The sequence below is a fragment of the Dermacentor silvarum genome, chromosome 3 (assembly GCF_013339745.2).
Source record: "Dermacentor silvarum isolate Dsil-2018 chromosome 3, BIME_Dsil_1.4, whole genome shotgun sequence".
NCBI lineage: Eukaryota > Metazoa > Arthropoda > Arachnida > Ixodida > Ixodidae > Dermacentor > Dermacentor silvarum.
In genome coordinates this window covers 227,156,071-227,182,958 of record NC_051156.1, presented here as the reverse complement: position 1 = coordinate 227,182,958, position 26,888 = coordinate 227,156,071, and the positions used below count along the sequence as shown (strand labels likewise).

General features: G+C 48.9%; 2 protein-coding genes across 3 annotated transcripts in view; one reads left to right on the top strand and one right to left on the bottom strand.

Annotated features, from left to right (window-relative positions):
- LOC119446831 (septin-1) overlaps positions 1–26,888 on the top strand; it is a 610,438-nt gene that overhangs the window by 83,054 nt on the left and 500,496 nt on the right. The window lies entirely within an intron of this gene.
- Positions 1–26,888, bottom strand: part of LOC119446825 (activated Cdc42 kinase-like) — a 102,163-nt gene that overhangs the window by 49,733 nt on the left and 25,542 nt on the right. For both annotated transcript variants that reach the window (XM_037711386.2, XM_049664439.1), the window contains exon 2: positions 16,860–17,151. In XM_037711386.2, the coding sequence (XP_037567314.1) occupies positions 16,860–17,144 (285 nt within the window). In that variant the 5' untranslated portion in view covers positions 17,145–17,151. The remainder of the gene's footprint in view (positions 1–16,859; positions 17,152–26,888) is intronic.

The window sequence follows — 26,888 nt, the reverse complement described above, 5'->3', positions numbered from 1 at the left end:
CATGCACATGTGGCTTGCTTCTTAATTCATGGAACAAAACGCTCACTCACATGCAGTGGACTGTCGTTGCGTATGCGCTTATTTGAAAAGAGGAAACTGGTAGAAGCTTTTGGATACGCTGAAGTCTTCGGGGAATAAGTCGTGTTTTTGCTGGAGCATTTTGTCTCTTTGCGTCATATACGCTAAAATCTCATTCACACTAGGCCGACACGACACAGATTTTGGTCTGCCGACTGTTGGCGACAGCAGTTTACAGGACGGAAAACACTGTGACCAACGGTTTAAAGGAAGGAAAAGCTGTCGCCAACAGTCGGCAGACCAAAATCGGTGACGCGTCGGCCTAGTGTGAATGAGCCTTAAGGGGTCACCAACTGATAGAAAGCTCCTCAGCACAAAGAATGATTTGCTTGATGTTGCCGATGTTGGCTTTATGACGACGAAATGCCACTAAGAGGCAACATGCGCTTGCTCGTATAACGAGAAGGTGCATGCTAGCTGCAAGCTGAACGTGACACAAAATACCTGCCAACTCTTCCGAATTTTTCGGGAAGTTCGCAAACTTGGGAATGCTATGTTGTATCAAGTTATATGAAGCAAAAAGTAGATTCGGGGGGTACGTAAAACAACTTTTTAAAAGTGTTAAAAAATGGGGCAGCACAATATTGCAAAAAAATGCACACAAGAAAAAGAAATTGTGATGGCACAGTGATGCCAGAGGGGTAGTTGTTTCGAACAAGTTTATTCACACCAATATATATATATATATATATATATATATATATATATATATATATATATATATAAATTTCCGCTGTTGGCGTCGCCGCGATGTTCCGTACTCAATCCAAAAGCCATATAAATGAGCAACCCATACACTGTGGGTGCGGGAAAAGGCACGTAAGAGTGAGCCGAAAAGGATGGCGGCTTGATGGGCATTATCTTCCCACGCGCTCAATATTCCGGTTGTAGGTCACGTAATCAAACGTGAATGGGAAGGAGAGCACGCGTATTCTCTATCCCTGCCGTAGCTGTGAATGAGTGTGTGCGGCTGACGCTTACGCGGCCCGCGTGCCATATATAATTGTTGGTAATAATCATTGGTGGATGCAATGATAAAGGGCGAGCAGGGATGGCTGCTAACTGCATGCGCGCTGCCTTCCTTATATATATATATATATGGTTGCGAACTCACGGGCTACAAGCCGTATATTGGAATATGAGGGAATTCCGTGGAATTTGATCGTGATTTATCACTACACCAGTTGTTTCTACGTAGACATCAACCAATTTTTAAAAATCATCCGTGTCAGGTAGCACAATTTGGATCGCTCGAACAGTCGTACATTGTTTTCACAAAAAAAAACGAAATACCTATTTGACTAATTAAAAAATTAACAAATTAAGTTTTCGATTATATATCTTACGGCACATTGCAATTTACAAATTGTTGCCGGGGAGTTCGCCAGGTGGATCTACTCGGAACGAATACTCAGGATGACAGTTTAGAGATAATAATTAGCGAACTTAGCGCAGAAAATACATTGCCGGCCCATTTACTTTTGTGCTTCAATTCCTAAAGCGGCGTTTTGCAAAACGGGGCGCAATTTCGCTTAATGAAATTTCGTGTTTCAAGCTTCTCGCAATCTACACGTCCTGCGCCCATCACTTCCAGCGGATAATATTAGAGAGCTTTCTAGCTTACGCTTCACAGATTACCGGAGCCGTGTACGGCAGGTGCAGCGTGCGCCAATGCGCTCCTCCCCACAACACCTATCAGGAGCATAAGGTCCCCAGATAAACTCACAAATGATGATGATCTCCTTTAAAACAGGGGAGGCGACGAATAGTCACCTATATAGGTAACCTATTCCAGCTAATCAGGTTTCACTATACATCTATCCCCGGTCTAGCATCTTGCTTATATTTCCTTGATCCTTTCGTTCTTCATTAAAACCACTTTCTCCGTGCTTCTGGCTGCCGTTTAGGCGGGGCGCTGCTAAGCTCGAAGGCGTGGGATCGAATTCCGGCCGCATTTCAATGGGGGCGAAATGCAAAAACGCCCGTGTACCTTGCATTGGGTGTAGGTTAAAGGAGACCGCAGGTGGTCGAAATTAATCCGGGCTTCTGGCCTCCGTTTAGGCGGGGGCCTAGTCCCCAAACCGCTGGACCCAATAAAGTTATTTCTCTCTCTCTCTCCGTGTTGTACAGTTACGACTCCGGTTCTATTAATCCAGATGTAACGACTGGTACTGTAACGACAGATGTAACGACTCCGGTTCTATTAATCCGTTTCCCTTTTTTTCCCACCGATACTCTACACATATGTTGCTTATCTTGACTGCTCAGCCGTTAATGCTTGTTGCATCCACTCCCAACGCTTCTCTGCAAGATGGACGCGTCTTGCTGGGTGAATATCCAACTACGATATGCTGAGTCGTTTCCGGACTTTTTCTGCAGGAGACACATGACTCATCCTGCTGCGAATATTTGCGCCGCCATGTTTCTGTCCTCGGGCAGCCAGGTCGGGCCTCAATTAGAAAAGCGCTGCCCTTTGTTTTATACAGATATTCCCTCCCGATTTCTTTCTTGGTATATTATTTGTAAAGATCTCCATGGTCTTTTCTTCCGTCCTTTGCATCAAATCTACCGCCTCTGTTTCTCTTTGATGACTCCTGGTAGGAGCACAATGTCGCTGACTTTACAGGAGCAACGTTCGTAGCGATCCGCCGTAGTGGCGTTGCGCTGCTAAGCTCGAAGGCATGGGATCCAACTCCGGCCGCCTTTCAATGGGGCGAAATACAAGAACGTCCGTGTACCTTGCATTTGGTGCAGGTTAAAGAAGACCAGGTGGTCGAAATTAATCCGGAGTCCCCCACTACGGCGTGCCTCATAATCATATTGTGTTTTTGGCACGTAAAACCCTATAATTTACTTGTTTAATGTTTGTAGCGGCGTCTTGTGACCCATTATCTAACTAAGTATTCAACGGTTTGACAATATCTCTTGGGAGAAAAGGTCTTAATCGAAAAAAAAAAAAGCGTACACTAGCCCTTAAAATAAAACCCGAAGTCGGCCTTGCACTCGTCCGACCTCGGGGGAAAGGAAAACGGCGGCGGATCAGCACTTTTTCTGCTTCTTCCAGGTTGGATGACGCAAGCCAGACTACACGGAGTGGACCTCTTAAGAGTCGCCCGAAAGATTCGACTGTACGAACGAAGCGTGCTTACCGCTACCACGAAGAACCATTCTTGGCACAGTCGGCCGGCAGTCGGGGCGAGCTCGACGAGTCAGCGTACAAGGGCGCGCCCCGGGCTGATGCCAAGCCACCGCCGTGCCCTAAATATTACACGCACACCCATGCCATCAGCCTTAATTAGTGCGGACTGACAATCAAGGCGGAGAGACGCACAGCGAGCAAACGAAGAAACTGGAAACTCGCTGACAGTCCACGTGTGGGCGGAACGCGTCCGACGACGCAGCCTCCTTTTCGCAACACGTCTACCATCAGCAGGGAAGCAGCGCATTTTTGACGGCCGCATAACGGCAAGCCTCGCTCTGGATGCGGCTGTGCGGGGACATCCATCACACCAGCTACGACGCTCCGCTTGGTTCAGCCATTCCTGCACATGTCGGAGGACCAGTACGAATCCCTACAGCAGGTCGTCGAACATGTTGGGGACACTAAAAGCATGACGAAAGCCGGTTGGCTGTTTATTTATAAATGCCTCGCAGGTTAACGCTACCGAAAAAAATATCCAATAATCCCATAGCAACATGTCGGGGTCTCGTATGTTTCCATATATCGTGTATATGGTAGACGGATGTCCCCATATGATCCCCCCATATGGAGCATCGTTTTTTTTTTCCTTTTTTCCCGATACTGCAATATGGCAGTACTGTCTCAAGTGGGCGATACACGGAAATGGTTAAGGCACATGAGCACATGAAAAATTCAGAGCCCTTCCATGCACTATGTGAAGATGGAAGACCAGCGAAAGTGCACTTATTGATAATTATATATATCGAGTTATATATGGTTAATTGCTATATAGATTGAATAAAGACAAATACACATAACTTCGGTGTCGTTACGGTCTTTTATTTTCTCTTTACTTTGTAATTTATGGTAATCATTGCTTTGTGGTCATTGTGACGTACTGCAACTGGTTACCGATGTTTTCGCGCCCACTCCCGCTTCTGTTCGCGAAGGCGATCCTCAAGGGCACGCTGTTGTTCTTCATCGGTCATAGAGCGGCTATCCGACGTTACGGATCCTTCGGACGACACGCATTCGGCTATTGCGGCTTCCCGTCACCTTCGCGCCCATTCGTACGCTGTTACTCACACCGGCGCTCTTTCCGTGCACGTTCTTCTTCAGTACGGACTACGGGCGTCCTGGCCATAGAAAGACCAAACTGCCGATACCGTCGCAAATGTAGCCAAGGCGCGCGCTTGTGGTCAGGAGACTGCGGCCTCGAACATCGCGCGAACGTTGCTTGGCAATATCAAAACGAGGGACCAGAGAGTTACCGCCTTCACGCGAAAGGCAAGCGCATAAATCCAAGTCGGAAGTAAATCGGTAAAGTTGTCGAAAGCTATCTATATATGCTTTTTCTGGCATGTGTACAGCTATCATGAGCAGGATATCGCAGGAAGAAAGACAGAAATAAAAAGAAAAAAGATCACGGCATTTTCTTGAGCGAGACAACAAAGAAAGCTGATGCTGACACGGGAACTGAAAAAATAACAAGTGTTGCCAAACCGAGGCCTGGCCGCTGGATGTGGGCGAGATATGCATGGCATCTGACACGATTGCGAGTGCACTATGTAACACGACGAATCCTACTCCTGGCGTTCGTAATGAGTTATTTGCTTTACGTAAGGGCTACTGCGTCCGTCTTGCTCTTTCGCCCAGCTCGGCAGCAACCGAGCGGCCGGGGCTGCTAAGCCAAGCGCGCGCGCAAGCTGGCTCCGTTCCAACTCGCGAAGCACGTGCTTACGCTACGCAATCTCGACCACCGCAGCCGCGGCTATGCGCTCAAGGCCGCGAGGCTGCGACATACTGCAGGGATGTTCTTATTTTTCCGGGCTATCTTGCTTCTTCTTTCTGGGGTTTTACGTGCCAAAACCAGTTCTGATTATGAGGCACGCCGTTGTGGAGGGCTCCGGATTAATTTTGACCACCTGGGGTTCTTTAATGTGCACTACAAAGTACACGGGCGTTTTTGCATTTCGTCTCCATCGAAATGCGGCCGCCGCGGCCGGGATTCGATCCCGCAACCTCGTGCTCAGCAGCGCAACGCCTTAGCTGACTGAGCCACCCCGGCGGGTCCGGGCTATCTTGCGCCGTTATTTTAGACAAAAGGGGAAAAAATGGAGTCTGCGATGTTGAAAGCAATCTTCGAACTGATGAAATAAATAATAAAATTATGCCATCGAACAAACCATCATTTTTGCATATTTCACCCCCATCGAAATGCGGCCGCTGCGGCCGGGATTTGATCCCGCGACCTCGGGGGCTCAGCAGCGCAACGCCACTATACGCCATCTGCATATTTTTAAATTTTGGCGCAAATTACGTGGGACACATGGTATATAAAAGTTGACTGAGGTGTAACTCTTGTAAACCTAGTTATCACGAGCGAAAGGTCTGTGTAGCTTGGTTTTCCATAGGCTATGCACACAGTGTTTCTTTAATGCACGCTTCCGCGCTTGGTATAAGCATCTCTATAACGTGCTCATCTGGCCTCCCGTTGCTCCGGTGGTTCAGCAGCCAACTTTGCCTTTCATTGAGATTTCGCAGCAGGCCTGCCGTCTAGCTATATCTACTGGATGACTGGATTCAGCCTGTCGCTTGCGCTTAAGCGCACGCACAGATGGCCCAGCCGGCGTGCCATCCATGGCGAGACTGAGCGACCAAGCGCCGGCAAAGAAGCCGTTAAACCTCGCTTAGTCACGTAGGTGGTACCGCAGTGGCGAGCAGCTGCGATTTATTATACGCATATGTAGAGGCATACGCATAATTATACGCATATGTCTATGCAGGGAAATTTACGGGGATTTCTTTTAGAATAATGCAAGGAGAAGTGCTTCAAGCAGAGAATTTCCGCGCTTATGAATGGGAATAATTCTGTAAAGTACCGAACACCACCGCAATACACATGTGCCAGCAGCAGAAGGCCCGTGCGGTCATGCATGGCCCCGACATAACTACACGTATACGCACGCTGCACGGAATATTCCGGGGCACCACCGGATGACAACCGTTGGCAGCAAACGTTCGAGCGCATGGCGACTGACGCGCTGAGACCCAAGTGCCCAATACAACAGAGTTTGGCACTCGTCTAGTCGGGCTGAGCGCTTGCAGTGCAGTTGTGATGCTGCTTCTTTCCGTGCTCTCCGTCAACTCGTGCATGTGTATTGTCGGCTCTTGAGCATATAAACTCAGTAATTCAGCAGAATGCGATGGAAACGCATTCTGTAAATAGTTTCCTATGGTTTTTAGTTTCATGTAGCATCGGTTTTGCGTTTCTTGGACCCGTTGTCCTTTTTTGGGCTGTCGCTTTAGTTTGTGAAATACGCCAGTGACAACAAAGCATAAAAAAAGCTATATAGCGGCATCCTAACCGTTCTTTTTTATTTTCAAATGGAAACAATAAAAAAAAAGGGGGGGGGGGGGCATGAACGCACGCTCTTAAGTGGCCGTAGACGGCGCTAGCTAACACCTACACCTGTACACATGCTCAAAGCCAGAAATAGTGAACGGAAAAGGGGGGGGGGGGGGGGGGGGGGGAATCGCGCGTGTAACGCGGCTCCCACCAACTAGACACTTTCATTTCCCTTTTCCGCACTGCTTTCACGTTCCACTTGGCTAATTTACATTATGCTTTCCTTGGCTTCATTGTCTGCCGGCCTCCTGCGGTTGTAACAAAAGAAAAAAAAAAAGAACAGTCCCTCTGCTCCAGTTATTCAGTCCTAGTTAGTGTACACTGAGGGCTAGTGACATTGGTAATCATTATCGTTGCTGTTACACCAAAGTAAAACTCAACCCCACTACCCAAGTCCTCGTTTTCTAGCTCTTATTCGGCACTCCGTTGAATTTTACAACGTTGGTAACAAAAAGTCAGAGCCCTTCCACCCTAAGAAGAGGGAAGTCCAGCGAAGCTGGCACTCTGGTGGGATTTGCTATGTTGGGGTTTAGCTATATTGGGGATTTGCTATGTTGAATTTGGCTACAAAATGGTAAACCGACCCCTTCGCTACGTACGCGGAAAGAGGCTTCGGTGCTGGCTCCGAGTAGGATATTGGGGTATTTTTTAACACTTAGACGATGGTTATACAATGCCCGGCTCTAAAAGAACTGGCTCGGCGTCCACGGGCGACGGCGTTCCTACTACCTAGCGCGTTCCTCACAGTTTTCTGCGACGTTCCCAGACAAGAGTCCGTGACCAAAGCTCCGTATATTGACCTTTTTCGCGGAGCAGTTTGCTCTAGAGGAACGAGATGGCGCTTTCGGCGACGCGCCATACGTTGCCTCAGCGAATGCGCACGTATACGAAACCATTACTGCTTCTGCCCTGCTACCGTGCCATCTGCTGTCGGAAATGCAACAGGATTTTCGCTAATGTACTGTGCCCAATTCATGCTGCAAAATGTGTAACGATAACGGGAAGACATGTGCGGTAGTCAGCTGCAAAAATAGTGATTCGCATATAAATAATGCGAATATAAGGAATATGTAAGGAACGGAATCAACCTGTGTCGCCGCTGCTACATAAGGACTGCTTGTGTTGCCGGTCCTTCGCGATGCATGGCTTTCCTCGAGGATAAAAAAAGATAATTCGCCCGCCAACGTTGTATAGCTAACCTCCAAAGAAAGGACTTCAGCTCCAGAACGTCGGCACTTAAGAGTGAGTACCGCTCGTTACTAAAGGAAGTAGTGCCACTTACTGGCATAGTAAGTTTCTCGCACTTATCTACACACATCCACCCCTACTCGCATGCAAACTTACCCCCCCCCCCCCCTATGGCCAACGTATCAATAATAAGTGAATGGGCACTCACTTGAATCAATTTGCCGAGGCATGAGTGACGGTGACTACACCGACAAGACACGAGTGTTGGAAGCTGAACGTTTCGTGATGGTCCACATAGTAAGCGAAGGACTAGCGATAATAAGTCTTCGCTACAAGCTACCACAAGGTACAGAACATTTGCATTCCCAGCTTTGTGCGCAACAAGAACAACGCTGTCGCAGCAGACCACACCCACGAGCGATTAGGCTAAAAATAAACAATGAGACAGTGGCCGCACCGAGGAACCGAGGAACTTTACTGAGTCAGAAACATGACAAGCCATTGCTTCAAAATGTTTGCCAAATATACAACGCACAGTGATCCTGATTTAATTCATAAGCGGAAAGTTTGGACAGCTTGGAATACATTTCCAGCCCCGCTCTTAGTACAAGCACCGTATACGCTGCTCGCGCCTTTTGGAGAAGGCTTAGTGAGCTCTGAAAGCACTTACATGTGCTCTAAAGCTGTGGCCAAAGCTTCGTGTCGTCCACACTGTCACCGTCTACGATATGCGTCGAAGCGGAGGTTTGCTGCGTCGCACCGGCGTCACGCGCTTGCATTGTAAACACGGAGGCAACGGAGGCAGCTGAGGCAAGCAATGGACACGTCACCACGCGGTCAAACATGGCAGCGCCCACACGGGAGCGCCGGGAAAAGGGTGAATACAACCAACGCTAACGCGAACTCCTCTCACACCCCATTTGTACACCACCATTGGTTGGCGCGCCTCACGCTCTCCCCTTCCAACGCGAGTATTGGACGGCGTGACTAAACGCCATCGCCCCTCCCCATTCTCCTTTTCATCTGCACCCTCTCGAAGCGTTCTCACAGGGTTGAGCTCTTCTTTTCCTCTCCTCTCCCGTGAGGTCACGCTAGACTGCCGAAGGGGCAATGTCCAAAATTCCTGAGCATGGCTGCCGTAGCCTGCGCTGCACGGAGGATGCCACAACAACGGCGAATATCCTCCAAGGGCGTCGTACACCGCCCGAGAGGCGGAGTCAAAAGCGGGCCTTACTACACAGAGAGGCGGACAAATGACGCGCGAGCTGCAAGCATTTGGATACAAAATCACTTTTCAGTGGGTTCGGGGCCGTGCCGGCATTACAGGAAACGAACGGCCGCATGAGGCCGCGTGGAAGCGACACCCGGCACAAGGCCGTAACCGCGATTAACACAGACCGCGCACCCGTCTGGCACAGCAGAAAGGCAAAAGCACAACGCAAGGCCACACTGAAGAGGCTGCTGCCCCAAGAGGCAGATCCAATTGCGCAAGCGGCCAAGGTCTGCGTGCGCAGAGTGAGGGCGGGCACTTTCCCACAAAAGCTCTAGTGCAGCATCGTCGCAGACAGTTCAAGACGCAGCATCGCGGAGCACGAGCCGACAGTGCCCAGAACTAACGAGGCATCGACAGAAAAACTTTCTGAAGCAGCCCGCAGCACCACGGCCAACGAATTTTCAGCGGCGGATAAGGCCGAGCAGAAAACCAGAGAACTAGAGCACAGAAGAGAAATATTATATTCCGCCGGGCATTACCTCCCGGAATCACGGCTACTGATGCCCATTTTTTTCGCCATAGAACTCTTCCCGCGTTCCTCTCCCTAGAACCATTTCCCTTCCCCTCAAGGCGGTAACTAGCAAGAGGGGACATCACGCCCCTATGCAAAGAAAAAAAGATAAAGTCAGAGGCGATTCAACCTCTAGTTAACGTCGATGAAAGACAATGCCTTCCTGAGCGAGTTCGGCAGTAGAAATGGGGCGGAGTCACTGCGCACGGCACTCTATCGCGTCACCCCTTGAGTGAGGGGAGTAGGAGGAGCGTCGGACTACTGAAATTCTTTTATCGTGAAAGCATCGGCTAGTTGGTTGTTCGTATTCAGCGGGGAACCGCGCTAAGAATATGGTGTTACGTTGGGCGACCAGCGGGGGCAGCGAACTTGGAGTATCTTCTGGTTGCCTGTGACGAATCACTTCGGGAAGCCGGAAAACGTCCCACGGGAAATATCAGCGGCGACACCATGCCTAGACACGTTTCCGAGAACACGTGGTTACTAGATATCACCTGGGCGCCGACCACGACGCAAGGAGTAAGAAACTCTTGGAAAAGGGCTGCTTCTAGGACGCTTTCTCACGGCCGCTCGACCGGCCCGCTAGCCGCCAAGGCCGTTCTCCAGACAAACCCGTTGATGGCTGGCCCTTCCAGGGAACCCAGACGCGCCAGTTCGAGTCAAGCGCGAAGCCGCCTGTCTACGCGTGTCCCCTCCTTTCTGTGGCGGAGTGAGCAGTGTGTGCCCGAGGGCACTTCTCCGAATGTGTTCAGGTAACAAAGGCGCCGGGGGATTATGCGCAACCTCGCCCTCAAGGCGGACCCTTCGGTGACTCTCGGCGCTCCGTTTGGAGGAAGGTGGGACCGCAGCTTGGCCTTTACGGCAACTTCGCTTTTAAGCGGACTTTTGCGGCTCATCGAGTTGCTCTCCCATCTGCCCTGAGATGTAGTAGGAACTCTTCCTAGTGCTCTCCGTGAGAGGTGTAGCCAGTGCTATCTCATCAGCTCCATCATGTAGTCCATGCTACGAGAACAATGTACTGTGCTCCGTACTCCGGCCAGTACGTGTATCCCCATGTCCTGTAAATAAGTTTGCCTCTTCCATGTAAATAAGCCCCCTGTTCCGTTTTCCCTGCCTCTCGACCTCGTACTCATCACGAAAGAAGCAACCCTCCTCGTCAACTCTGCTCGGACGACGGCGTGGGCCCGCTTAGCCTCCATGTGACGCCCCGGTAGCGTAGGCCAGCTACCCGTTTCGCGACGCACCGGTGGCGTAGGCTAGAGAGCGACCCGCAGTTTGACGTCGGACTCCGCGGCCACGACTCCCAGGTCCTACAATGGTAAAGACACACAGAAGACAATACGGTGCACTGCGTTACATTTTTTTTTTACCGCATTACCTTAGGGATCGGCCCGCATTTTTATAGACCTCACACACCCACGGCAACGGGCACTTCTTACAGCGAAGCTGTTATTCGCAATGCACACAGACGGTCGCGCCGCGTAGTGGCCAGCGAGAGAAATATTTCAAAGAGTATCCGCACAGTCAAATGGCACAGTGTTACCGTGTGGCTCTCTATGCGCGGGCGCGTTCTGTTTTCCTAACAGCTTCTGAATACGCTATGGAAGAACAAAAAAGTGTTGCGTACCTCAGTGCACCAACCGAGCGGTGAAAGATGAGATAGGCCTTGATTTGTTTCCGCTGGACGCGCATCTTAAAACGAAGTCGGCGGTGAAGCTGCAGATCGGCAAGCCTGTGACTCCGCCAATGAAAGTTTGTAGCGCACACTTGGTCGCCGAAGACTTCTTCTGGAGCAACATTGGTTAGCAGAATGCTAATCGTTGACAGTGTTCACGAAAGCATAAAAATTACGCTTTTACGATGTGGTCGTTGTAGCTTACATGAACGGCACGTTCAATGCGGCACGAAAAGACGAGCTAACAAGTTCGCGCCTATGCCTTACTACGTCCGAACGCTACTGCTACAGCTAAATATTTGTAAATAAGGCTGCCCAAACGTTCCCGCAACAGTTGATTATTTGTAGAGCTATTTAGGCCGCTGGTGACTGGTTTTCGAGCGTAACTGACGGATCGTAACTAGGTTCGGAGCTTCGTGCCGATCGCTAGCTCTGTGGTATATTTGCTTGCACTGATCTTTTTTTTTTTGATTGATTGATTGGAAAGCAAGATCGGTGAAAAAAAAAAGCAGATCGGCGTGCAGACACGGACACAAGAGAAGTGGACAACACAAACGCCGTTTGCGTTGTCCCCTTCTTTTGTGTCCGTGTCTTCACGCCTTACCTATTTTGCATTATGAATCTTAACCAACTAGCTCAGCTCTCTGTCGTTCCATGATCGGTGTACGTTTTCTTACTTAAACCGAAAACGCTGCACTCCAGCCATAGCGTTCGTTCTGTAGATACGCTTCGCGTCGCATGCATCCTTCAGAAAGGTGAAGGGCGTCATTCGCCGTAAAATAACAAGCACGCACGCACTTCTCGTTATGCACGCTTTTGGTTATGCAACGGCATTTCGCAGCCGATGAGAATAAAATCTGAAAAATAAGAATACACTCGGCGTGCGACGAGAATGATGAGAAAAAGCCCGGCATGCTACCACACGGACGCGCAGTCGCCTATAGGTAACCGGTAAAACGAGCAATCGCAAAGAATTGTGGGGCGCGCCGTCTGCTGGCAGCTTCCGGTTCGATGGACGACGCGGCGGCATGCCCGGCGCATGTTTTTCTGCGCGGTTTCAACTGTCAGTCGTGCGAGGCTTTCCGTCCGCTTTGTCGACCAAGCAATGTCGTACTATTCATGCAGCTGATTTCTAGGTTTCAGTTCACTCTGGGCGCGACGATGACAAGCCAAGAGGGGTAAGGACATGCTTATATTCATAAACGAACTTCGGTTTTCGTTTCGTCAGATTTTTTTCTTTCTGACAGGTTTAGCTCTACGACATTTGCCGCTGCTTGGACGCATCGTCACTGACTGCTCTGCCTGCGGGTCAGTTAGACAGATGAAAAAGTTATCTTTATCCGATAATTTATCAAGCGTTACTTTGAAAATCGGGTGCTGAGGCGATGGCTACAGCGGTCTGGTAAATGCTGCTCTGTGATCGTCGCTGCAACCGATATCGTCGCATAACGGCGCAGCTAGCGTAATTAAAAAATGAAGTGCTGAAAATGTTTGAAAACTGCGCGCTGTCAACGGCATTTCTCGGTCAAAACTCGAGGTTCATTTGAAGTGAGAAGTTCTCGCTTTTTTGTCAACTAGATGGAGGAATGGCCGTATCGCCGACATATTACGGCTGCGCATTTCCTCTGTCTGCTTTCAACGAAACAATGTGCGCTAGTTGGTTACGATAGAGTATTAAGTATCTCGCTGTTAAATTAAATTATGGGGCTTTACGTGCTAAAACTACGATTTGATTATGAGGTACCCTTAGTGGGGGGCTCTGGAATAATTTCGACCACCTGGGGTTCTTTAACGTGCACCTAAATCTACGTACACGGGTGTTTTCGCATTTCGACCCCACCGAAATGCGGCCACCGTAGCTGGGATTCGATTCCATGACCTCGGGAATCGGAAACCCTCGGAAACCCAACACCATAGCCACTAAGCAACCGCGGCGGTTTATCTCGCTGTGTCCCGTTTGAATTTGAGCCTTAAATCCATGTTTCATAATACCGCTATATGTGCATGCGAGTACTGAAATAGTTCTGGTTGTTTGAGTAAATGTTAGAGAAAGAAATATCTTGGGGAATCATTCCGTGTCGGCCCTTACACAGCTCATCGTCGCCTGATAAGTGGCACTGTATACGTTCATTTTCTTTTTGTTCACTGATGGTCTCTGCCTTGTTACAGTATGGAAATGGCAGTCATGCCTCTTGTGCGCAGCTGACTCAGCAAGGGATGATGCAAGGCAGTATAGTTACATGCGTTTACCTTTAACGCTTGAATTTGAACAGCCGACAATGGTTCGGTAGGCGCCTGCAACCGTGTAATATTCATGCGTGACAAAGCCGGACTGCAAGCGCATCAACGGGCTTCAACCGCGAAGCGGCGGCTGCGCTGACTCGAACCGGAAACAGCTAGCAGACGGCGCATCCCAGAATCCCTCGCTCTTTTACGGGTCACCTATTCTGATACTCTCTCGGTCCGCCATCATGGATCGCCTCGCGCGCCACCTGTAGTCCGTGTGCATTGCGAATAGGCTAGGTTCCAGGAGACCGTGCCCGGCAACAGACAGGAAGTAGATCAACAATTTCAGACGCGTCGCGCCACCTTGTGGCATCTTATGAAAACGTCGGGATAGTGGCGTCTTTAAACTTCGCGATCGTGAAAAACTTGTGCACCATATCGCGCATTTCGGAGGACCTTATGTTTGCTTCTTCCTTACATGACGTAGCTCTCTCTGGCGGCCATGTGAGCGCCTCAGCCCTAGTACGCGCGCTGCGATTGGCGATCCGTCTTTAATAAAAAAAAAACGTCATAGTCTCTCCTATATGGTGTGTAGGTTATTTGTGCATTAGCGTACATGATGATTTATTGGCCTCCCCTTTGAAACGGGACGGTGACAAATAGTCACCTAGCCTGCTTGATTTATGCAGGTATGTTATACATGTTTTTTATCTAGCACTTTTGTATACACTACATTAATATTTTCCCCTGAATATCTACCTTGCACCTCTACCCATGACTAAGAGATAAAATCAGGTTGTATCAATCTCTTCCCTGCTTTTTTTTTTCAGCAGAACTGTAAACATCTCTTGCTTATCTCGACTGCTGACCGGTTGATGCTTTCGGCCACTTTGAACGCAAGCGCTTCTGGAAGGTTTACGCTACCTACTGTTCTCACTGGGTGAGAATCCCTTCACATACCATTAGGAAGTGTTGAGTGGTTTCCGGATCTTTGCTGCAGCATACACATGCCTCATCTAGCTCCAAATATTTGCTCCGATATGTTTTGGTCCTTAGGCAACCGGCTAGAGCCTCAAAAAGCAAGGCACTGCTCTTTGTGTTGTCGTACAGATTTTCCCTTCTAATTTCTTTCTTCTCATTCTTGTAAATATCTATTGTCCTTTTTGTTTCCATTCTTTGCATCTAATTCATCATCTCGATTTCTCTCAGTTTCTTTCTGATGACTCCTGGTTGTCTATTTAGTTTGAATTATCCTGTACTTGGTTGCCAACTTTCTTGACCTCTTCCTCCATTCTGTGTACACGCTTTTCAGTTACAGATACTTGTGCTCTTTAGTCACCCGTTTATTTTCATCCATCTTCCCGAGTGTTTCTTGAAAACTAATTTTGCTCTGTGCTTCTCTGACTTCAAAAGATGCCCAAGCCATGTTACCTTACACTGCCTCATATGTGGTTTTACCGTGGGCTTCCAAAGTCAACCGGCCTACTGATCTTTGGTTAACTTCCAATCCCCACATGATGTCCCATTTTAAGCATAGAATGACATTTGCGAACGTTAGCGCTGGCACCATTACTCCTTTTCCAGATTCCACGCACCAGCTCATACATCGCTCCGGAGCGTCGCGTCCCCTTGCGGCGCCGGTTGAAAGTTGCATCGATCCAAAGCGTAGCACCACCTTTTGGCGCCCACTTAAATATCCGGGGCTTTCGCATAACGTGACGAGCTTCTCCACCAGCAGCCACGCGTGTGTCGCGCTTGTAGGCGCGCCGCGATTGGGCAGCCGGAGTCTAAAATAAGATAAAACTTATGGCGAATTCCATTGGGAGAAGAGGAGTAGGGCGCCGCGCAGTGCGGAGTCGGGTGACAGCGCAGTGAGAGCAGGCACACTCGACCCGCCACTGGAATACGGCGTGCATTCGGAGAGCAGTTGGGAGGGGGACTTGTGAGGAGAAATGTACCATGTGACTAAAGCAATCGACGTCCCACCATTCTCTGCAGGAGAGCGGCAGAACACGCCTGATCGTCTTGTAATCTGTCGGGCTTAATTAACGCTGTCACCGTTTGCGGCCACGTACTACATACTTTTGTGCAGCGCCGACGCATCCCACAACGCTTCCGCCTGCGAAGATCATCTCAAGTTGAGCTCTAGCAGCTTTCGCTGCTGTCACCGTCGAGCGTCTCAAGCACTTCAGCAAGGCGAAGACGCTTTGCTGCCGCTGTCCCCCGCGCATCCGACGAGAAGCAAGGCGGACTAGAAATGCCAGGATCTGTCGCTAAATCGCTGCGAATCTCGCTCGTATCACCGACGTCAAAATCAGCGGTGTCAAAACACAAACCACGCTAGGCTGCCGCCATTGCCGCCGCGCGCGCTGGCTGAAGCAAATAAAAAGAAATGAGGAAGATATGACGGTTTAAGCCACGTGACTTCCTCCGTACTCCGCTTTTCAAGCGAGAGCAGTCCGGACTGCTCCCAGCTGCTCTCGGCGCAGCGAAACTGCTCTTGTTCTACCACTGGATGACGGCGCTCCCACTCCTGTTCGACCACTGAAACACGTCGCCTGTGGAACGAGCACTTTCAGCGTGCTTTTGAGTGCTCCTGTTCTCCCAATGGCCATTCTCCCAATTCGCCATTAGTCTCTCTTCTACAATCGTGTGTGTGCCTTTGTATGTGAAGTTTGCGTCTAGCGCCGTTGTACATCGTTCCGGAGCGGAGCGCCACCTAGCGGCCTCGGCTGAAACGTACATTGCTCCAAAGCGTAGCGCTACCTTGCGGCGCCCACTGAAATTTCCGGGGTTTCGCGGGGATCTTTCGTATAACACGACGTAGCTTTCCGCGGCGGCCACGTGAGTGCGTCGGCGCTAGTGCGCGCGCCGAGATGAAAACAACCGGGAACTTTGAGTGTATGTCTCTATATCCAAAATGCACGCAAATATACTCCCAATAGAGTTCCAAAAATATAGACCCAACAGCTTCGCTGGTCTTCCCTCTTCACATAGAGTTGGAAGGGTGCTAAAGTTTTTTTGAATGCACAAACCCACGGGAGCGGCTTTAGACTTGACTATCTTCGGGATCGGCCCACAATTTTAGACAGCACTGTATCCCCAGGATCAGTCCACTAAAGAGGCTTGAAACACACATACCCGACACGGAAAAGTGAGGTACGCCAAGGAAGGCACTGCCTTCAAATAAAACAATTTTGCCCACCACCGAAATAAGCGCTCGAGTTCCAGGTTCGATCCACTAAGGAATAAGCAGCTGGTCGCATGAGTCGCACCACTCGACAGTTGTGCATGCATCAAGTGCTGAGTAACGCTCACCTGCTTGATCTTTCGCAGGTAGGTCTGGGGGAAGTACTTGTGGAAGTACTTTCGCAGGCGCCTCTGCTCGGGCCGGCTCATGCCCAGGTGCGAGAGGTCGTCCTCCTCGACGTACTTGAGCTGCCCGACCGAGGACACCTTGAGGTCATTGCGTAGCGCGTCGTAGTACGAGGAGAGCTCGGCCTCTAGCAGGAACTCGTACAGGCTGGGACCGCCCGGTGGGCCCCCCGACGACGAGGAGGAGGAGCCCAGACTGAAGGTGGACGCCGCCGACGGGAACGGCATGCCGCCCCTGGTGTGGAAAAGGTGTACATCAGTGAACGCAAAGAGCGACACGCATCATGCCACAAATTTCTGCACACGTGGACTCCTCCTTCTTAACCTCCCGAGGTCCAAATACAGCTATGGGACATAATCGCTCTTCAAGCTGGTTCTTTTTGCCTATTGGTATGTTACGAACGTGAAAAACACTTCTTTATAAGTTTAATTACCACGGTTAGATGCTAAAAGCTGCATCTCCATGTACGCGGGAGAAGTAACCATATCTTCATGTTTGCTATGGTAAAATCTGTCTTTCACTGCTTAAACGCAGAGATGAAGATGGAACAGCATGTAGTACATTGCCATGCTGCTGCTTTCTGGATTTTCACGCAATCTCAAAAAATTCGAAACATACTTCAAGGTTTCTTTTCACCGTTTGTGACAACGCAAGAGGTCTAGCTCAACTTAGTGTCAAATTTCTCGAAAGCGGATGGCAAGAATATGAGTAAACCACTTCCGTTCAGGTCCACATGCACCGGACTTCACATCCAGAACGAATATTTTGAGTAATCACTTGCAAGTGAGTTGTGAAAAAAAAATGGAAACAACAAATTGTACAAGGGGCCTCGGAGGTTAGAGGAGTACTGAGACTCATTTTCACACGCTTCCCGTATATGGTCACACCTAGCGAGATTCAAGGTCATACAATATAACAATTTGATACTAACATCATGAATGCACGATAATGTCGATGACTCACATCGACATTATCGTGCATTCATGACAGTGCGAAATTTGCTGAGATAGCAATAAAGCTACGTGCGATGATGTTGCTAATAACACAAACAATAAACACATGGCCAGAAATGCGGGACATGAGGCGCGCGAGACGCCCTCTTCGGTGGCGTCCGCACCGCCCTGCGTAACTGTATGTGCACCACGGTCGGTATAAAGTCTAGAAGCGAAAAAAGACACGCGGTTATCAATTACGATCTGATTGATAATTAAAAACACCTATTTGGGAACATTTTCGAAAACTTTGATCAGTGCGGTAATAAAGCGTTCTGGGCAGTTTGATTATTTCAAAGAGGTCATACGGAAGTAATCAAATTGTTCAGGGTCCTATAGAGCGATCCACTCAACACGAGTCACTGCAGAGGCTGGTACAATGTCACTCGACCATTACTTGTTCGTCCTGTTGTGATGTTTTCCAAGTCTTTGATAAGTACAGACGGAGAAAAAATAAACTGAGCACGGTGTTGTGGCCTCAATGGAATTAAATACGGCCAACCTCTGAGGGACTGTTTATGCTCGAGCCGCCCATCGCCGCAAGCCACACCGCACACGCGTGCGGTCGTGCGAAAAATTGCAGACATCGAACACTTGCGCACAAGTGGTGTCTCTTCCTCATCACAAAACGAGCAGAGGGAACCGAACCCGACCTGTGTAAGTAGAAATTCGGGGAGGGAATGCGGCAACGTAATTTAGTGAGAGAGACATCAAGCATCTTTGCGCTACATGATTCGATACGCCAGAGAAACGCCAGGTGCTTATAATCTGGAGAAGCAGTCAGAAGTGGATTTGATAAAGCTTTTCTGATTGATCGCATCCGAAATATAGCCGCCGGGATGTGTGCTGTTACTGGTAGAAAAGGAAGAACTGGGCCGGAAAGTGATGTTTTTGCCAGTGAATCGGCAGTTTCATTAAAAATCAAACTTTTATGACCAGGTATCCAAATAAAATGAACATATTGCACATGGGCAGGAACTAGCAAGTGAAAGAGTTTTAGCATCGGTGAATGATTAGTAGCGGTAAGGGAAGAGCATACAGATAGGGAGTCAGTAATAATAGCAGCTGTTGTAATCGTTTGGTCTAATTTACGTAAAGCTAGAATTACTGCTAAAAACTTAGCCAGAAAAATAGGCACAGAATCAAGCAATCTTAAAGAAAAAAGACCAGTCTCCAATGCCTGTCTTTTCCTCGCACTGTGATGCATCTGTCGCAATGATAATGTTTGTTCCTAGGGTGCTTAGGTGCTCTTGTAACATGCTGTTTAAGATGCCGTAAGGTACTGGTTACGCGTATTTTGGGAAAATGTCATCGAACCTGATTTCCGGGTAATTTGAATGTGTGTTATAAGGAAGCACATGACGAATTTGCACATTTAGTGGTTCAAGTAATGTTTGCACAAATATAATCTGTGGTGTATGAAACCTGGGCCACTGAACAGGAAAAAAATAATTCTGGATCGGGGATGAAAATTATTTGAGGACGGCTTAATGGTGACTTATATAGTCTTAAGAAAGTCTGAACGGTCAGAAGGTGAAATCGGCATAAAATGGGTGGGATACTCGCTTCCAGGTATAGTACGGCATTTGCAACGTATTTTGGAAGGCATAAACACTCTTCACCAGCTCTAACGCCAGCGATCGCCGTCGTCTTCATTAATCCAATGAGGTGGCTCGTAACATCTAACCCCGTCACAATATTTTTAATACGTTGGCGATGGAGTGCGCGTAAGTTTGCATGCGAGCTGGGGTAGATGTGTGAAGATAACGTGCGCGAAACTTCGATGTCAGGAAGCGGCCGGCGCTACTACCTTTGTCACTGTAACGAGCGGTACTCACTCTTGCCAACGTTCTGGGGTTGAAGTCTTTTCTTTAGAGGTTAGCGATACAACGCTGGCGGATGAGTGAAATTTTTTTATCCGCGAGGAAAGTCGTGCATCGAGATGGGCCGGCAACACAGGCTGTCCGTATATGTAGCAACGGTCCGTGAACTTGACCACAAGAATTCATTCCATTCCTTAATTGCCAGTCACTATTTTTGCAGTCAACTACTGCACACGTCTTCGACCCACGTGGTTCAATCCAGCATGATTACGGCACGGTGCGCAAGCGAAAACCGAATAGCATTTCCGACAGCTGATCGCACAGAAACAGGGAAGAAGCGGTATATAATGGTTTCGTAATCGTGCGCTTTCGCTGAGGCAACGCGCGGCGCGCCGCAGAAAGCGCCGTCTCGTTTCTCGAGAACAAACTGCTCCGCGAAAAGGGTCAATATACAGCTTCGCTGAGAAACATTTCTCGCAACCGTAAGCGACAACCTGCACGTATAGAATGTAGCGCGTGAGCACATGAGCACGCCCGAACAGTCAGCGAGGGCAGAGTAAATCACGTGCGTCCCGTTTTAGAGCTTGGCCGAACAATTCTGCCACGGCGGAGCCGCCAAAAGTCGGAGCTCGAGCACCAAGAATAGGCGCGCCAAGTCAGCGGCCCACAGCGCGCCCAGGACCTTGACCGGCTGCGGGGATTGGAACTGAACCACGTGCCACTCCAACGAAGTGCACAAACGTGCAATATACCCACGAAGGTCGGTCAAAAGCGAGGCAGCCTGAAACGGAATGATATGCACCCGCAACGTTTATTATTGCGATAGCAATTATATGGACACTCCAAAGCAGATTTCTGCCGTCGGCGTCGCCATCGCCGTCGCCGTGAGGTTCCGTATGACGTCAACGGCGATGAAATCGTCGCCGATGATAAGTGGTTCTTGAGGGAAAGGGAAAGGTTGGCGCTATCTTCTGCAGCCCTTGAGGGAGCACGGCTCAGCGCCAACGGGGAGGGGTAAGTGGGAGCGAAAGAAGGGTCGCGCTCCGGACGCTGTATGTGCGAGTGAAAGGGCGCGAGGGACGCGCGCTTTCACGGGGAGCGAACGCACGTCGGACAGCAAACGCGCGTTCTGCGCCGTGCTCCCTGAAGGGTTGCAGAAGTAGGCGTCTCTTTCCTCCTTTACAATCACCATATATGTAGCGCAAACGCGCTTCTTCCGACGCGCGAAAGGCGGTGGGGGGCGGGAGGGAAGGGAGGCGACGTTTAGCTGCGGCACCAAGAGCGTATTTATGTAAAAAAAAGTTGTCGCAGTTTCACCTGAAAGGCGAAGCATCAATTGCGATAGCAAATTTGTAGAGAGCTATACGGAGTAATGATAACTTTATCAGCGGTATAAATTTGGACATGCAGCAGCACCGGCAACACGCAGAACTGTTGTCGACGCCGTCGGCGTTTTGCCCGCGTTTGCTGAAAATGCGTGCGGCGTTGGTGACTGTTGCCGGAGCCTCTGATATAAATAGGCACTTCGTGCCGCAGCTAAACGTCGCCTCCCTTCCCTCCCCCTCCCCCACTGCCTCTCGCGCGTCGGAAGAAGGCGCGTTTGCTCTACATATATGGTGATTGTAAAGGAGGAAAGAGACGCCTACTTCTGCAGCCCTTAAGCGAGCACGGCGCAGAACGCGCGTTTGTTCTCCGCCGTGCGTTCACTCCCCGTGAAAGCGCGCGCCCCTCGCGCCCTTTCACTCGCACATACAGCGTTCGGCGCGCGGTGACGATTTCATCTCCATTGACGTCATACGGAACCTCACGGCGACGGCGACGGCAGAAATCTGCTTTTGAGTGTCCATATAATTGCTATCGCAATAAAACGTTGTGAGGCGAGAAGGTGGTAAAGACTTCCGACGCAGCTCGACGAGTGTCGCGTTCTGATGTCGTCGAAAACCGAGCCGCCCCCAGAGGCTCCGGCAACAGTCACCAACGCCGCACGCGTTTTGTGCGAACGCGGTCATAACGCCAACGGCGTCGACAACAGTTCTGCGTGTTGCCGGTGCTGCTGCATGTCCAAGTTTATACAGCTGATAAAGCTACTATCATTACTCCGTATAGCTCTCTACAAATTTGCTATCGCAATTGATGCTTCGCCTTTCGGGTGAAACTGCGACAACTTTTTGTAAGCAGAAGGCAATTAACGGAATAATTCGGTAAAAGCTCGGGTCTTCCATACATATTGGCGGGCTGTGAACAACGCCGCGAGATTCATAAGAATCGTAACACAGTGACACCGTCAGTGACGCCCTCACTTACTACTGCGGGCTAGCTTGTGAACGACGGAAAATAGTTTAAAGGGACACTAAAGAGAAACACGAAGTTCAGCTGGAATAAAAGAGGGACCTTCAGGAATGCATGCAGTTTTTGTTGGGTGCAAAAATATGAGTTATTAGCGGAGAAATTCGTAAACAAAGACCAAATATCTCTTCCTCAATTTCTCTCGCCCCAGATTTGGCGCTGAAGCAGTGTCGTCACAGATTTCATTGCTCTCGGCGAATCAGAATGCGCCATGATACGTCACCACTTGCGTAAACGGCCGAGGCACTGGATGCATCATGGCTGCATGCATGGTCGCTGCGTTTGCGTTCGCCGCGATGGATACCGTTGCTGCAGCTGAACCTTGCAACGAAGAGCTCGCCAGGGAAGCAGGACTGCATTTCAGCGATATTCAGTGAAACGGAGCGCGAAATGATCCTCCGTGCTCGAGCGGTAGGTGTTTCCGCGTGCGATGGCGGTGAGCTTGGTTTTCGTCGACGGAAGGCGAAGCGTCCGGTCCGCCAGGCGACGATGTTCCCGACAGAACAAGCGTAGAAAGTTGCGCACGTACTCGGTATGGTTATTTCGTGGCTTTATTTAATGACATTCAGCACTCACCGAGCCGCCAGTTTGCTGCTGCAGGGGCACCGGAAGGGGGTTTGATGAAGGCCGCATTGAGGGAACAGCTGCTCGAGAAAGGACTGGCCTCTGGGGCAGGCCAAGATACTTTCCGAGGGCAGGGTTTACACATAATCCGAGGGCGAGAAATGCAGAGAGCACACCATCGGTTTCTCTGGCTCTTTTGCCGTTTTATCATCGGCAGAGCACTGATCCACTGCGAACGCCGGGGAGCCGGGGCTGACCGCGCGACACCACATGAAAGGACACAATCGAGTCAACACTGCCGCTACCCCTGAGCAAGCGCCTTGGGCCATTTATACAGCCCTCAACACTACACACACGAGGCATTTTCTGGCTGTTTCCCGCGAAGTCAACGTTTTTCGAGCCACGCAACACGCAACCAAACACCGTAGAGCGGAACAGGCGCGCGCGACGATGCATTGACCAAAAACGAAACTACGAAACTATCACGGCCGCATGCATCGCCATGCCATTTTTTCTTATTTATTTAATTTTGTGCTAAACTTGTACTGCCTCGCTTGAAACGGTTTGAAAAGTTGGCAAATACTGTTTATGTACGTTTAAGGTGTATTTCATTTTGCGTTTTATTAACAGCGCTAAATCGCTCGACCAATCGCGACCGGCCTGCATTTGTAATCTCCGACGTCACAACGTGTAGTGCGGGAAATTCGAAAGGGCGTCAGCACCTATCCTTCAGTTTTTCGCTATTTTCTCGCCTATTAAACATCTGTTTGTAGTAAGAATGGTATGGCTGTGATCGTGAAAGGATAATCTATCATTTAAGCTCAACTTCCGGTTTCTCTTTAGTGTCCCTTTAATGCGCGAGACAGAGGACCGCAAAATGAATCATGTGCGTATTTCTCTTGTGGCCGTCTGTTTCTGGTCTTTACCTCGCCTGCAGCGGCACTGTACACGCGTGCTCAATGGCACGCGCAGGCCTAGCTGTTTCCACAGGTGAACACACCAGAAGTTCGAAGATTCAACGCATAAAGCCTCGTCACCAAGAACATGGTGTTGTATGCATTCCTCGTTGTTTTGTTACAGCCATGCGCGAATGCACGCAAACAGCTTTTCTGCAGGCCAGCCATGCAGAAGACATCGTTTTTACCGGCTGTGAAATTGTGTTGTGCCTGTACCAGCAACTGCAGGACTGGGCAAAGAATTTTTTCTCTCTCTAATTGATGATACAAAGAGGAAGTGGTTTAATGCGTCATAGCATTCTTAGGGTACTTCACGGAATTTCCGAAGGCTATGTGTACGTACGTACGTCCAGAATTCGAAACCCCATCGTCGGACCAGCTTTAGTCACTGAGTACGTGCCAATGTGTACTATTGGCGTCAAACGAAACGCGAACAGCGGAGCGCCCTAACGGAAGGTCCAGTCATCACAATTGACATCCGGTTTGACCGCACTGCGCGATGATGCTCCCCCCATTTCGTCTCTTTTTGGCTCTCCTTTATTTCAAAGCGAAGAACGAAAATTACAGAAAACAAGTTAAAATATCACAGCATAGGGCAAATATTATCGCCAAACGCGGCGAAACCGTACGTTCTATCAGCGTCAAATGAACCGCGAACAGCGGTGCGTGTGGTACAGTTTGCGCCGTCATATTTTGTCGCTTTCAAATAAAAGACAACGGGAACGAAAATATCGCAGTATAGAGGCAACATCATCACGCAGTGCAGTCAAACCGGATGTCCGCTCCTGTCGAATAGTGATGACTGGACGGCGCGCACTATACCGTGCGGTAGGCGCTCCGCGGTAGGCGCTCCTGCAGCTTTTCCTCGGGACATGCCTTGCAAAGCCCTTCTAACTTATAGTTATAGAAAGAGCCTATGTATCCTGATCATCATTACTTCTAATGAAGGTTGCGTGGCTGCTCTCGGTATTGTACAGGTCAGTATAGAACATTTCTGATGGTTTTACTATATAATTGCTGATGATATTACCCAGCTTATCTTTCAGTGCAGATATTACCCTGCTTATCTTTCAGTGCATACATGTCTCCTTGTCATATGCCAAGTTTTGGGCCCCTTGATGTCATGCTACGGTCATTTTTTACTGCTTTCTTTCCGGTGTTATAATTTCGAATATCGCTTACTTTTTCTTCTTTATCAGCTTTGACAGTTCACCGAATTCTACCTGATCACTTGAGCACTTTCACGCTTTGTCGTTTATTAGGTCCTTTGTTACTTGGGAGAGCTTACCTGGCCGCCTTAGCCTTATACCTCCCATTTCAATTGTTGCTACCCTGAAATATATACCTCCCATTTCAATTACTGCTACTGAAATAGGTCTAGTTACGGTTTCATTTGTTACTTCTAGGCTCTATGTCATCTTCATCTTCCATTCTAAAGCTGCATATTTCTTTGCTAGCACCAGCCTGAACTCGTCTGCTTTTACCCTTACTGCGTATAGGTTGGCCTGTTTCTTCTCGACTAATTTTGCTCTTGCTCTCTTCAAGTGAGAGCAATCATAGACCTCACTAACCTTTGATCACTGCCCTTTACCCTAACACTTCTACATCCAACACTATGCAGAGAGTATGAAATCTATTTCGTTTATTGTTTCTCCATTAGGGATTTTACAGGTCCGCTTCCTGATATATACTGCGCTTCCTGAAGAAGGTATTCATTATTCGGAGCCTATTCCTTTCCGCGAATTCTGCCAACATCTCTCCTCTAGTGTTCTTAGAATCTATTCCGTAGTTGCAAATTGCTTGCTCACCAGCCTGCTTTTCCCCCACTTTTGCATTGAAGTCGCCCGTGACTATATTGTACTGAGTTTGCACCTTTCTCATTGCTAATTCAACATCTTCATAAAACTGTTCTATTTCTTCATCATCGTGACTGGAGGTTGGGGCGTCGGCTTGTACTACTATTAATCTATATCATATTTAGCTTTATTACGACGACTGCTACCCTCTCATTAATACTGTAGAATTCATCAATGTTGCCGGCTATGTCCTTATGAATGAGAAATCCTACCCCGTATTCTCTCTTATCTTGAAGACATCTGTAGTAGAGGATGTGGCCGTTAGTCAGCACTGTATAAGCCACACCAGTTCTTCTACCCTCACTAAGGCCAATAATACCCCAGGCATTGCCTGATAATTCCTCACAGAGCTGCGCTATATATATAGAAGTCACAACCACATGAGAAAATTGATTGTTTAATCGAAATGTAGAAATGGTAAATAAAGGGAATTAAAGTAGACGAAAGAACTGGCCGCCGGTGGGATACGAACCCACGTCTTCGCTTCACGCGTGCGATGCTCTTACTCATTGAGCTACCGCGGCACCGTATTCCCATCTACTTTCATGTGTACTTATGTATGTGTATTAGAGTCGAGGACGGCCGGAAATTATGTGGGGTGATGAAATTAGGAAATTTGAAAGTGCAAGTTGGAATTAGCTAGCGCAAGACAGGGGTAACTGGAGATTGTTGGGAGAGGCCTTCGTTCAGCGGTGGATATGAAAATAGACTGATGATGATGCATGATGATAATGATTAGAGTTAACACTGGAATATAGTTACTGTATATGCTACTAAAGGTAGCATATACGTGGGAGCCACGTTACTGTATACCTTAGTGTCCCGTACGCTTTCATATAAATACCTAGGCGTTCATTTCACGAGTAACCTCTGCTGGTCCACCCACATACAGAAAGTAACAGCCAAAGCATCGCGCACATTAGGATATCTAAAACGTAATCTCCATGGAACTCCTGCCACTAAGCGTAAGCTCGCCCATCAAACATTTGTTCGTCCGCAACTCGAGTACGCATCACCCATTTGGTCACCTCATCAGGCTTATTTAATTAATTCCCTCGAATTGGTTCAAAATCGTGCCGCACGTTTAATTTCCAGGAACTACAACCGTCACTCAAGCATAACAAGCATTAAATCATCGCTCTCACTTTCTAAATTGCAATCAAGGAGAATAATCGCCCTAATCTGTCTATTCCACAAGATAGTCCATAGCGTCAATCATTCAACGCTGCCTCTTGTACAACCTTACCGCACTTCACGTCGTTTAAACAACCCTTTAAGCTTCCAACGCATTTCTGGTAGAACCGTTGCATTTAATTCATCGGCTTTGCCGCAGGCTATCATTCACTGGAATGGTCTTCCTGAGCACATCGTGGAGATCCGTGATCCAACTAGTTTTAGGGCCGAAGTAACGGCCATTTTTTCTAAATACTAACA